Source organism: Ovis aries, chromosome 13 (assembly GCF_016772045.2).
Source record: "Ovis aries strain OAR_USU_Benz2616 breed Rambouillet chromosome 13, ARS-UI_Ramb_v3.0, whole genome shotgun sequence".
In the NCBI taxonomy this organism is placed as follows: domain Eukaryota; kingdom Metazoa; phylum Chordata; class Mammalia; order Artiodactyla; family Bovidae; genus Ovis; species Ovis aries.
Window position 1 is genome coordinate 69,744,956 of NC_056066.1, and position 14,473 is coordinate 69,759,428.

Below are 14,473 nucleotides of genomic sequence, written 5' to 3' on the forward strand. Positions count from 1 at the left end.
GACTTACTTCATTCTGTATAATAATCTCTAGGTTCATCCACCTCATTAGAACTGACTGAAATGTTGTTCCTTTTTATGGCTGAGTAATATTTCATTGTGTGTATGTACCACAACTACTTTTTCCATTCATCTGTCAGTGGACATCTAAGTTGATTCCCCGTTCCAATGAGTTCCTTTCTATGGCTGAGTAATACTTAAAAGCTTTTGCACAGCAAAGGAAACAGTCAACAAGATGAAACGACATCCCTCAGAGTGGGAGAAAATAATTACAATTGAAACAACTGACAAAGAATTAACCTCCAGAATATACAAGCAGCTCATGCAGCTCAATACCAGAAAAATATACAACCCAATCAGAAAATGGGCAGAAGACCTAAACAGACATTTTTCTAAAGAAGACTTGTAAATGGCCAACAAACATGAAACGATGCTCAGTGTCGCTCATTATTAGAAAGATGAAAATCAAAACTACAGTGAGGTATCACCTCATACTGGTCAGAATGGCCATCAAAAAATCTACAAACAATAAACGCGGGAGAGGGTGTGGAGAAAAGGGAACCCTGTTGCACTTTTGGTGGGAATGCAAGTAGATATGCATTCCATATTCCTATATCCACTATGGAGGGCAGTATGGAGATTCCTTAAAAAATGAGAAATCTGACCCTAGTTTTAACTGTTACTCATCATAGCTTTAGAGGTTTTCAACTCTGCTTTGAGTTGAGTGTACTTTCGTGTTAAGGCTGAGCCGTTGGAACATTTATCCCATATTTATTCTAAACAGATGATTCGTCATGAAAAGATCTAGAAACTGGGGAATTTGTTGATGGGGTTAAGTGTGATTAAGTACATGTTTTTCCTAACTTTTTTGATGAACTGTTGATGGGAGCCAAAAGGCCAGCGACTGTTATTTTTATTTCTGTACTAGTAGTTGTTGATCCAGTGATATCAGTGTGTGTCATAGGATACGTTCTTTCTCTTTAAACTGAGGTTTAGTGTTGAGTGAATCTCTTAATTTGCTTAAATGCTTAAGTTATCATGAGCCCTTCGGATGAACATGATGGAATTAGGAGGAATTATAAAAAGCTGGAATCTTAATTTTAAAACACTGGAGTTGGGAATTCCCTGGCAGTCCAGTAGTTAGGACTCCAAACTTTCACTGCCTGGGAAATCTCACGGACAGAGGAACCTGGTGGATTACAGTTCATGGGGTCACATCGGGTCCGACATGACTTGGTGACTAAAGCACCACCACTGCCACTTTCTCAAAGGGTGGTTTTCCCTGTACCTTCACCCAATATCTCCATTCCCAGGAGGCCTTTTCCTTTGTATCAGTGTATAAAATAGTGTCTCCATCATGTACACGATTGTGGCTTACTTTTACACCATTGTGATAAAACAGCTGTGATCATTGCTAAATAATGAGCTCATATACTCAATTTCTTTGAACTAAACTGTTGAAATGTGTTTTCCTCCATTCACCTGAGTAATCCATCATCTTTGTTGTAAGCGTTAGTTTTTTCAAAGTGAAGGATGCTAGTGTTTTTTGATGCAGATCTTGAATGTGGTAACCAGAGTCATTCCAGAGCACCAATCAGTTGAGCAGATAATTATTTTGGTATTTAATCGGTGATGATCTCAATATCAGGTAAAGTGATCACTAAATGAGGTTGTACTTTGTCTTTTAAAGGTGGGAAGAAGAACGCTATCCTGAAGGCATCAAATGGAAATTCCTAGAACATAAAGGTCCTGTATTCGCTCCACCATATGAACCTCTTCCAGAGAATGTCAAGTTTTACTATGATGGTGAGTTGTTCCAAGGTTGTCCAGTTCTTGGCCAAGCAAAGAGTATGTTCTATTTAGGAATAGAAAGTGGGGAAGCATCTTGTTCTGTATTATCCTTTTTGTTTATTTCACTTTGTTCTCATGTCATTGTATGGTTTCGGGAAAGGGCCATCAGGCATTAATCCTTAAAACCTCATTTGGTACAGGAAAAATTCCGTGAGAAAGGAGCTGTCTTATCTCCCTTGTTTCCCTTTGAGTCGTGGTCTCAAAAAGGTCCAGCTACATAGGTCGCAGCCAGCCCTTGGTCCACAAGCTGAATGTTTTTATCTGAGTGACATTTCTAAGGAGCTACTCGAGTTCTTAGAAAAGACTTACTTCAATGGTAGTATTTTATTTTAGTGATATAATGCAAGCTCACAAGCTACTCACTGCTAGAAATAGAATTAGTGCTTGGTTGAGGACTAATTAATTAGCCTGCCATCAACCTCTAGGTAGGGCTGGTAGGTGTCTATCACTCTATGGCATAACACTGTGCAGTTGTCCTTTGTGCAGTCAAGTGTGATGAGCTGCTCTGAGGAAATATCCTGCCTAGTTCTTTGAGAACACCCTTAGACCTCTGTCCTTGGGTTGAAAATTTTGAGAGTAGTCCTTGATGCTCCCTTATTGGCGTAAAGCAGTATACAGATGGTAATTCTCAACTTATTTCCCTTATTCCAAGGGTTTTCTCCAGAAATACTCAACTGATTTCCCTCATTCCAAGGATTTTCTCCAGAAATAACCAGAGTATTATTCCTCAAACTCTCATGTGCTTTAGATTTACCAGGTGGATCTGGGCTCATTTAATTGATATTGAGTGATCATGGGTGCTTCTGAACCAAGTGGTCTGCTGACCAAACTTTGAGAAACTAAGCCAGGAAAACTGCTGAAAAGCACGCCTCTGTCCACCAGCAGTGGTTTCGGGCCATGGATGCTTAAAGGTCAAGGGGTAGTAGTTTATACTGAAAGGCTGGGTCTTGCAAATGAAGAACATGTCAAACTGGAATTTGTCGTTTTAAACTGTATTTATTCAACGTGCTATATTCAGACACCAAGACCTAGCAGTGGACAATACTGACGAATCTCTGGTCTCATGGAATGTGTGATCTCACAGGATTTTATAGCCTCATTCTGACCTGTAGTTGACTGGAGAGCATGGGACAGAATTCTACTGTTAGCCCTCATAGTGGTCATTCTGGAGACTCTGCAATGTAACTCAAAGCCAAATCTCCAATGATGAGAAAGAGCCTTAGCTAATCATAAAAGCGCAGATATTCTATAGCCCTAGTATAGGTTTACCTTTAGAGTTGAACTTTAGGAGACTCAGTTGGTGAAGCCTAACTTTGAGGTCCAAAGTGATGTGAAGGAAAGCTGGGTTCCTTTCTTTAGCCTTTGGGTTTCCCTTACTTTCAGAAATGGGAAGCCAAGGCTTGAACTAATCATTACGGGTCACCCTGGTCCCTTCTACATTCTTGCCCTACCGGAGCTCCAGCTCCAGGGCTCTCACATTTTCTCATTTGGTCTTTCTCGAATTTCTTCCCTTTGATTAGGTAAACTCCCACACTGCAGTAAGTCAAAAAGTTGTATTTGACTTACTACCAAGTTGATAACTGTCAGTCCTGCCTACTCTCTAGGGAAGAGACTTCTCAGACTCCTTAAGTGCCTGCCAAGGAGGAGGGGCACGGGCTGGCCGAAGCAATGAATGACCTCTGAGAACCTCCAGTTTTCAGCTCTGACTCAGCAGTTTCTTATTCCTGGAACTCAGCCATTCCTACAAAGCACTACTCTTGCCAGGAACCTCTAAGTCATCCTCCTACCGTTCTACTGCTGGGAGCTGTCATTTCATCTTTTGGCAGCTCATCTAAACAGGAGGTGTCACAATTGCTTTCTCTATTGGGACAGAATTCAGCAGAATTTCCCAGAGTATACCAAATGTATGGGAGAATAGCTTACATTCTTTCTTGCCTTTTATTTCATTTGTATTATTCTTAGTGACTTACTGGTTTCCTTTATATCGGAAGCGTGTTACATCTTAACTGGCAACACTGGTTCAGACTTGAGTGAATTCTGAAGTGCAGGAACCTCTTGAAAAGCCAGCCTGTCCTTCTCAAGCTGTGTTGTCTTTGGAAGGAGCTAGAAGGTTTAGAGGGGAAGTGGTGCCACCTGTTGGCCTTTTAAAGTTATAGATTTCAAGCAGGTTCTTTCTGTCTACCCTGAAAATTTCAGTTTAGAGCTGCAGTTCCCTGTACCGTCCCTGCAATCGGGGATGAAACTGTCTAACCATCATGAGATGAGATATCTTCTGAGTTTTGAAATACATGGAATTTGGGTTAAGTTTTAGTTTTCTGTAATAAATGTGAAAATCCTTGGTGAATTACTAGTATCTATGTAACAGGTAAGGCAGTGGAAAAATGTGTATAATGCCACGAACCCCTGTCATCCCTGTGTTCTGGATGAGTCCTATTTCCCTGAAAGAGGCAACTTTATAATAATGCCTGTGTTCCAGGGCATTTCAAACTCTGGTGTGTACACTAGCCACCTGGGGGTCTCATTAGAATGTACGTTCTTGGTTCAGTCGGTCTGGGGTGGGGCCTGAGATTCTGCATTTCTGCCAGACTCATGTGATGTCAGTACTGCTGGTCCATGAACCATACATTGAGAAGCAAAGTTCTAGAGGAAGGTCTTACTTAAATTTTTTCATATGGGATATCTGGGCTTGCCTGCTATGAATATATATTTTTTTAATTCATATTCCACCCACCTAACTTTGAAGAAGAAAGATGCCTATTTCTTTTCCCCACAATTCCTTTCTTCCACTCCCTGTCCTATCCCTTCCTCCCCTTCTTGAACAGAAGCTGTTTAGCTTAGCAGTGGCAGGAGTCCCTCTGAGGATTTGATTTTTAAAAACCATTGAAGAGGTGTAAAGGACCCTGCTTGCTGAAAGGAAAAGGAAGAGTGACTGGGCCTCCCCCAGGTCATCCCTGTCCTGAGCAGGCTCCTGGGAACAATTTACTGGCATAGTCTCCAGAGAATGACCCAGGTAAATATCTACTAAAGAGAAGGAAAATTCATACAAGTAGATGTTAATCGATAATACTGTTTTTGTTGTTGTTGTTACCACACGTCACCAGACCTTTATATATATACCTTCAGAAGGTAAATAAACCATTATGAAAGAAGATGTCTCCAGAACCTCAGTGTTTAACCTCAGAACATGAATACAGCACCTCATTTTTTGGAACCACTTTTGTCTCTAGGTAAAGTCATGAAGCTGAGCCCCAAAGCGGAAGAAGTAGCTACGTTCTTTGCAAAAATGCTCGACCATGAATATACTACTAAGGAAATATTTAGGAAAAATTTCTTTAAAGACTGGAGAAAGGTATTGTAGCCCATGTATTAATATCCTAGCCCCTTAACAAAAACACTGATCTCTACTACTAAGTAATAAATGATAATTTAACCAAAAGAATTCCCTGATATACAATTTGAGTTTTATGAATTTTATTATATTGAAAGTTGGGGTTCCCCCCCTGTTCATTTACTGTATTATATAGGTTTTCTATCCAATAAGAATAACTGTGTTTCTTTTCCTCTTGGCTCTCCTGCAGCTGTAGCCGGGAGAGTTTATCAGATAGGTCAAACAGAAACCTCAGCTCCAGTTGAGCAAAGGAAAGTTTGTCTCTCGGGACTGCCCACTGTCTGCTATTACAAAGAAACATGCATTAGCATTGTCCTGTTCCCTTTTGATTCATGCTCTTTAGCTTTAGGTACTTTCTGCTCTTAACACCACATATCCTTTGTCTGCTGAGGTGATTTTAAACAATTTCCTTATTCTTAATTTGGAGAATGTGAACAGAGGCTGAGCTGAAGTTCACTTTCTGAATAGCTGTAAAAATAAGATTTAATAAGTGAATAGAGCAAGGATGTTTCTAAGAGAGAAGGAGCGTGGAAATGTTTCATCACTAAATGATATATATATATTTGTGTTTCTCTAGCCGTGGTATTTATGCTTAGAAGATTGTGGCAATGTGCTAAGGAGTCTAAGAAATGACATGAGTGTTACCCTTTTCACTGTTGTTATCCTAAATATTTTTCTACCACATGCATATTTTATAATAGAACAAGGAAATAAAAGCTTCTTTTTTCCCCCAAATTCTCAAGTTTAGATTGACTGCCTCAGATACTCTTGGACTGAGAACATGATACTTTGCTGTAATTGTGGAGAAACTTGGGAGGCTTATTAGTTTATTTACTGTCTTTTTCTGTTTCCCCCTTTTCTTTTAACTAGGAAATGACCAATGAAGAGAAGAATATTATCACCAACCTCAGCAAATGTGATTTTACCCAGATGAGCCAGTATTTCAAAGCCCAGACAGAAGCTCGGAAGCAGATGAGCAAGGAAGAGAAACTGGTACTGCAGAATTTCTTAAACCTCTGGAGAATTTTGAAATAGTGATTAGTTTAATTTTCTGATTCCTACACTAAAGATTTAAGATTCTTGGCCTAGTAAAGTCTCGATTTTTTTAAGGGTTTCACGTAGACTAAAAAATGTGAATAGGCATTATGTTTAAATGGCTCAATATGAGCTGGTGTTCCGTTAACCTAAAAACCAGCCAGTAACCTCCAGTAATACAGTGTTTAAGGAAGAGCATGTCTGACCTACAGTGGCTCCTAGATGTTAGGGACTTAAGACAGATAAAATCATATTGGCCATATCTGTGTACACACACAGACACAGACACACACACAGACACACACACGCACACGCACACACATTCTCTTTCTTTGACCTGTTTTTAGCCACACTCATCCAACTACATCTTCTACCTGTGGCCAGCCTCATTTCTGAAGGATCTTTCTAGTATCTGAAAATGGATGTCACTTTCTAGGATGTCACTTTCCTCTAGAATATTGGTAGGCAAACTATAGATAGGCTGCTCGTTTTTGTACAAAAGTTTTGTTGAAACATGCCACATCTAACTTGTTTACCTATTATCTATGGTCGCTTTCAGCAGTGGCAAAGTTGAGTAATTACAACAGAAACCGTATGGCTCTCAAGCCTAAAACATTTTCTATCTAGAAAAAGCTTGCCATTGCCCGATCTAGAGACTCAAGGCTGGAGTTTGACTTTTTTGGCTCAAAGCTGGGATCAAAAAAAAACAGGTTAGCAAAAAAAAAAAAAAACAAAAAAACAAAACAGGTTAGCAGAGGTCTGGAAGTTAAGTATTTTATATACCTGGCAGTTAAGTATTTTAAGGAATTCTTGGCACTTCAAAGCCTTAAATGTCAGTATCTTAGATTTACATGTTTATATAATTTAGGCCACTGTCTCTATGTAACTCACTGTTTGAGAGTACCTATTTGACCTTTGGTTTAAAAAACTAGTTACTACAGAGATGGTAAGAATGACACCTGCACCGTGCTTTTCAGTCTCAGTTTAGTCGTCTCAGTATTCCAAACTAGTGAGATTTATTTTATTTTTCACTTCAGGGGTGTTTTTCAAACTAAAATCCATGTCAGGAGGTTTTATAAGTATCACCATGTCAGAGCCTTGCCAAGGATACCTGTCACCAGCAGGTGAATCTTTATCTATGCCCAAGGCAGCAGGACTTAGTTTAAATCTAATTGCTGAGTATAATATCAATATGAGGGAAGGGTTAGCACAGGCTAAGGACGCTCCAAATCTTTCTCTCTTTTGGAGAAAGGATCGCAGTGTGAAATACATGTACCAATATACTAGTAAAGAATCAATAGCAAGTGTCTTTGTGCTGGAAACCCCGTGTGAAATAATGTTCATATGAGAATTTAAACTCGTAAAAAACTCTGGTTTTCCAGAAATTCCTTGGTGGTCCAGTGGTTAGCTTCTACTGCAGGGTGCCTGGGTTCGATCCCTAGTCAGGGAACAAGGTCCCACAAGCCATGCAGTGAAAAAGAAAATAATTTTCATAGGTTTTCCTTTATCTGAATTTGTTTCTTAGTGATTTTTAAACTTTTCTTTACCTGGACCTGTTCTCACACAAGAGCTAAGAAATGTGTAAGTAGAGAACAGTAGATTGAATCCCCTTTGAGTACTTTTTGGCTGTCTTCCAGAAAATCAAAGAGGAGAATGAAAAATTACTGAAAGAATATGGCTTTTGTGTTATGGACAACCACAGAGAGAGGATCGCCAACTTCAAGATAGAACCTCCTGGGCTTTTCCGTGGCCGCGGCAACCACCCCAAGATGGGCATGCTGAAGAGACGAATCATGCCTGAGGATATAATCATCAACTGTAGCAAGTGAGCACAGTTCGTCCTTTGGCCAGAAATGAAGTGGGTGGCTTCCTTTGTTCTCGGTAGTGTGGATTTTTCCCCCACATTACAGAAGACTGGGAGCAGCATGGTATTTCTGTGTATAGATCTTCAGGTGCTTATCATATATTGTCTGGTGAGGAGGAAGCTTGGAAATACATGCTCACAGATTCATCCACTTCCAGTGATGAAAAGTGAAATTGGTCACTACTTCCCACCTCACTGCTCTACTGCTTTATTTCCACAGAGATGCCAAGGTTCCTTCTCCTCCTCCAGGTCATAAGTGGAAAGAAGTCCGACACGATAACAAGGTTACTTGGCTAGTCTCCTGGACAGAGAATATCCAAGGTTCTATTAAATACATCATGCTGAACCCCAGCTCACGAATCAAGGTAAGTGGTAGCCAAGAGCTGCACCAGTTAGTGGAGCTGAAAATCTCTTGTCATTTTATTTGAAATCTAATGTCCTCAGCCTCTAGAATCACTTTGAGAAATTGAAAACCATCCCCACCCACAAAAAAGGGTACTTATCATAATTAGCATTATCTGGTGACCTCCCTAAGATGTTCCCATTTTCTACATCACATTGTAATCTTATTTATTAATTTGCAGATACTAATTGAAATCCCTGTATGAACCTGGCACAGTGTAGGCATGGTGCTAGGAATTACATTGGTAAATAAGACAGACACACAGTCCTTGCTTTTACATTGCTTACTGTCAAGTGGTCAGACTAATGAAAAATGTGGTAAATGTATATTGGTTTCTACAGCTAGTTATCTTCCTCTTCCTCACCTTTCTGGGCTCTGAAGAAAGGAATATAATTTCTCTGAATCCAGAAAGAGTTGTAAAATCTGGAGTCTTACATACTTTGTCTTCCTAAGTCTTCATTTGAGTAGATTCCACCAGGACTTAATGGGATAATGTTTGGGAAAGCATATCTTCAACTGTTGTGTACACGTGTGTTACTGTTTATTGATACTGTTATTGAAAAGAGAAAACTGTCTTGGAAGGACTATCAGTTCTTATTAGCCTGCTGGGCATACCCTGCTTGAATGAATCCCTCAGGTATACTGTGGAAATACGAATGTCAACTTAAGAGATGAGTTCCGCAAAAAAAAAAAAAAAAAAAACAGAATTAGTTCTGTATAGACTGACTGTTTATATTCAGGGCACTGAGAGTAAAGCCCCTCTTAATCTTGGTTTATAGTTTATTAAACACTTGTTAATATTTGAAAGCCACAGCTCAAAAGGCCATGTGTCTTTTCAAGACCAGACTGCACATTTTCTAGCTTGTAGTCCTGTGTCCTAATGAAAAATGCCACTGTGCATATGTTCTTCAGTGTAATTGGAAAATGACACTGTTCTTAGTTTAAAGTGAGCATGGAATCAGAAAGAGAACCCCCATGGCAAGTAAAAGTCAAAATCACTTTAAGAAACATGTTATATTCCTGTTCTGAAATACCGCAGAGCTATAGGGTGACCAAGGCAGATGAAAAGTGGTTTTAGCCCTGAAAGAACTTACGGCCTGCTGGGCAAATTGGGTGAGGAAACAGTTGTATTAGAAAGGTAAATGCTAAATGCTAGATAAAGGGAGCAGTTACTCCAGCAGTTAGAGAATAGGAACAACTTTTTAAAGGAAATTTGGTTGCAGTTAGGTCTCAAAAGAGAAGTATTTCAAAGAGCAGTGTGTCGTATGGACGGAGAGGAGGGGTATGAAAAAGGAGTAACAAAAGGAATTATCAAGTGATGGTTGGGTAACATTGTAAATATGCTAAATGTTGCTACTGTTGGGGTGAATTTTATATTATTCACACAGTAAAAAAAAATTATCAAAATGAAGGATGCTGGATTACTGTTAAAAAGTATTTTCATGTAAGTTGACATTTGATTCTTTTAATAACCATACCAGACATGTACTAATGCCACCATTTTACAGATGAATTTAGTCTCTGAGAGGCCAGATTGTGGCCAACCTTAAATGCCACACTAAAGTGACTGGACTGTGTTCTGCATTTGATGGAGAACCATTGACTTGGAACAGAGGAGTGTCTTGATCCGATATGCAGGCATAATGCTAATCACATTAGTGAATGTAAAGTGTTGTCAGTGCTGCAGAGGATACAGGGCACCATTTGAGAGTATACCAGAGCACCTGATCTGGCTTCCAGGGCCTAGGAAATGCCTTTTTAAGGAAGTAATGTTTAAAATGAGACTTGGGTGAGTAGGATTTATCCATGGACTTCCCTGGTGGCTCAGACAGTAAATTGTCTACAATGCAAGAGACCTGGATTCGATCCCTGGGTTGGGAAAATTCTCTGGAGAAGGAAATGGCAACCCACTCCAGTACTCTGGCCTTGAAAATCCCATGGATGGAGGAGCTTGGTGCAGGCTACTGTCCATGGGGTAGCAAAGAGTTGGGCACTTTTTCTCCAGGATTTATCCATGGAAAGGATAGGGGAATGGGCATTTCAGACAAGTAAAGTAGCCTTTTGAAATCCCTGAAGAAAGAAAGAACTGGTGGTCTCAAGGACTGTAGTTTGAGTAAAATGATCAAGAGAGAGAACGATGAGGAGGGGACTGGAGACAGGGATGCAGGCCAGATCTTAAAACGCTTCCTTCAGTTTTTTTTTATATTATCTAAATCCAGTAGGAAGCCACTGCGTTTTAAAGGGGAATGATGCCAGATTTGTGTTTTAGAAACCTGTGATATAATTGATCATTCCAGCTACTGCTCTGTGGAGACTGGATTGGACCCAGGAAGTAGGGAGACCAAGAGGAGGCTGTTGCAGTACGCCAGCCAAGAAGTGGCAGTGACTTAGGATGATGGCAGCAGGGGTCAAGAGAGATGAACAGAAATACACAAGGACTGTCCGCTCTCATAGGCGGGATTCACACTGATTGTAGGAGTCTCTGGGGTTGAGAGCCTTGTTAGATAAGCTGAGTGGAGTTCCCTAAGGGCAGTTCAGTTCAGTCAGTTGCTCAGTCGTGTTCGACTCTTTGCGACCCCATGAATCACAGCATGCCAGGCCTCCCTGTCCATCACTAACTCCCAGAGTTCACCCAAACTCGTGTGCATTGAGTAGGTGATGCCATCCAGCCATCTCATCCTCTGTCATCCCCTTCTCCTCCTACCCCCAATCCCTCCTAGCATCAGAATCTTTGCCAATGAATCAACTCTTCACATGAGGTGGCCAAAGTACTGGAGTTTCACCTTCAGCATCAGTCCTTCCAAAGAACACCCAGGGCTGATCTTCAGAATGAACTGGTTGGATCTCCTTGCAGTCCAAGGGACTCTCAAGAGTCTTCTCCAACACCACAGTTCGAAAGCATCAATTCTTCGGCGCTCAGCTTTCTTCACAGTCCAACTCTCACAGCCATACATGACCACTGGAAAACCATAGCCTTGACTAGATGGACCTTTGTTGGCAAAGTAATGTCTCTGCTTTTGAATATGCTGTCTAGGTTGGTCATGACTTTTCTTCCAAGGAGTAAGCGTCTTTTAATTTCATGGCTGCAGTCACCATCTGCAGTGATTTTGGAGCCCAGAAAAATAGTCTGACACTGTTTCCCCATCTATTTCCCATGAAATGATGGGATCGGATGCCACGATCTTCGTTTTCTGAATGTTGAGCTTTAAGCCAACTTTTTCACTCTACTCTTTCGCTTTCATCAAGAGGCTTTTTAGTTCCTCTTCACTTTCTGCTGTAAGGGTGATGTCATCTGCATATCTGAGGAGAGCCAGCCAATTCATTCAGACAATATCCGGACACCTCTTATCCACTGTAAGGACTTAAGCAGGTTTCTGAGTAATGGTTATGGTAGTAAACCTAGAAAGTCACATAGATGTAGGCCCTGCCTAGAACTTTATACCCAGTGCAGAGTGGCTCACTCCAGCAGCTGGGTTGCGAACCTGAGTCATGAAAAATTGTTAAAGGCTTGGAGAGTGGTACTGTTGAGGGGGAAATAAATGTGATTTCTTAAGCTTTCTGCCTGTCCTCAGTTATCTCCAACTCAGAATAGATCTTCAGAGGTTGAGGTTTTGACAGTGTGTTAAATAGTTTTTTTAAAGTGCATTGCCAGCAGGAGATAAAAGAGTCTCTTTTTAGATAAAAGTGGAAAGATACAAGCAATAAGGATTTTATTTTCAATGATATATTTCCAATATACAAAAACAGATAGAACAATCATTCATATAGCACCCTCCATCTGCCCGTGTCAGACCTTAACATCGTGTCCTATTTTTTCAACTACTTCATTTCATAAAAAGTATTGTGATAAACATAGCTGAAGCTCACTAGGTAACATTTACTCTTTCCCTGGAGAATACTAAAATGAATTTAATGTTTTCATTCTGGTGTGTATTTTTAGTACATTATGTGTCCATGAACACCATGTAGTATTGTTTTACAAGGTTTGATTTAAAGTTGGATATTTATTGAGATCATTTTGCAACTTATTTCACCACCCTTTGGTTTTGAGAGTTTATTATCTTGATACATATTTCTAATTTACCCATTTTTATTTGTTACATAATATTCTATTATATAAAAAGTCATCTGTTCTCTTGTCAACAAACATTTAATTAGTTTACAGTCATTTCCTAATATAAATAGCTCTGGAATAAACACATTTTCCTTAGGTATATAGATGAAAATTTTCTTTAAAGAGTCTTTATTAGAGATTTCCAAATTGTTCTCTGAAGTACTGGAACCAGTTTACCTTACCACCATCCTCCCGACATTGTGCTCAAGTTTCTCTTTTTTCCATATCTCTGCCATCATTTCTAAAATTTTGCTCTTTAAAAGATGTTTGGATCTGTGATCCATTAGAATGTATTTTTGTAGATGGTTTGAGGTTGAGATACACTGTATTTTTTCCAAATGCATAACCAGTTGTCCCAGAACAAGTTAATTGTGTTTACCCCTCTCTCATACATCACGTTTCTACATGTATGTCATATTGTTTCTGGGCTCTCTGTCCTGTTGTCTGTTTCTTCATCAGTAGCACACTGTCTGACCTACTGTAGCTTTATGAAGTCTTACTATTGAGTAGGACAAGTTTTCTTTGTCTCATTCTTCAAAATTGTCTTGGCTCTCTGCTTTTTCACATTAATTTTGAGATACGTTTGTCAAGTTCTAATGAAGGCTATTGAGATTTTTTTATAGGATTGCATTGAAATTACAGGTTTTTTTAAAAAATATGTACTTTGTTTATTTGGCTGCACCGGGTCTTAATTGCAGCACGCTGAATCTTTTGTTGAGGCATGTGAACTCTTAGGTGCAACATGCGGGATCTAGTTCCCTCACCAAGGATTGAATCCAGGACCCCCTACATTCTGAGCACAGAGTCTTAGCCAGTGGACCACCAGGGAAGTCCTGAAATTATAGATTAACAGGGGGTAAATATTGAGATTATTCTATTGAATCTTCTCATCCATGAACCTGTTACATGCTTCACCATTAATTTATGTCTTTGAATGTATCCTTCAATATTATGTCCTAATTTTTTCCATAGAGGTTTTACACGTTTAAAATCTTTTCTAAGAGGCCTTATGGTTTCTTATGCTATTGAATTTCAAGTATTTGCTGTTGTTACTACATTTTTGTTCGTTATTACTGGAGTAGTAATGCTGTTGATTTTTTAATATTGATCTTCTATCTAGCAACTTTGCTGAACTCTTATTCTAAAAGTGTCTGTGTCTTTCGGAGTTTCTATATAGACAGTTAAGTGACCTACAAATAGAGACAGAAATTTTTACTCTTCATTTCATATATATATATATATATATTTTTTAAGTACAGATATAGTTTTAAATATACTCAGTCTAGACTGTCAATCCTAGGGCTTTATTTATTTTAGAAAACTCTCAGCCATCATTTCTTCCACAGTTTCTAAACCATTCCTTTGCATTTTATTTCTTTATCTTTTTAGGTCTGATCTTCATTTGGGGAGAGTTCCCAAGGACTTACTTCTACTCACTAATTCTCTATTTGATTATATCTAATCTAAAATTTACCCCTCCTGTAATTTGCTTCAATTATATTTTTTCAGGATTTCTAATTATTTTTATTTCAAATTTACTTGATTTCATTTCATTTAAGGCATGTGCTTATTTTATCACTTTTGGAGTCCTTTTTAGTAGATTTTTTTTTCTCTCCTGAAAATCTTTGTTTTTTAAAAATGTTACCTGAAGTGAGTTCATGTACTAATTATTTTTGTTGACAGTTCTTCTAACCCATTTCCTCATATATTTTGGAGTTAGTTTGTAAACCCTATTGACTGGGAAGTAGTTCTTGTTTCTGTACCATTCCCTTTTCTTTCTCTTTGCTCTGTACTTCTCTGCTCTCTCCTCTTGTCTCAGAG

The 14,473-nt window shown here is 39.2% G+C and overlaps 1 protein-coding gene across 1 annotated transcript in view; it reads left to right on the forward strand.

Annotated features, from left to right (window-relative positions):
- TOP1 (DNA topoisomerase I) overlaps positions 1 to 14,473 on the forward strand; it is an 87,713-nt gene that overhangs the window by 59,199 nt on the left and 14,041 nt on the right. Inside the window, exons 9-13 of the mRNA XM_027977194.3 lie at positions 1,688 to 1,803; positions 5,076 to 5,197; positions 6,107 to 6,229; positions 7,909 to 8,096; positions 8,356 to 8,500. Of these exons, the coding sequence (XP_027832995.1) occupies positions 1,688 to 1,803; positions 5,076 to 5,197; positions 6,107 to 6,229; positions 7,909 to 8,096; positions 8,356 to 8,500 (694 nt within the window). The remainder of the gene's footprint in view (positions 1 to 1,687; positions 1,804 to 5,075; positions 5,198 to 6,106; positions 6,230 to 7,908; positions 8,097 to 8,355; positions 8,501 to 14,473) is intronic.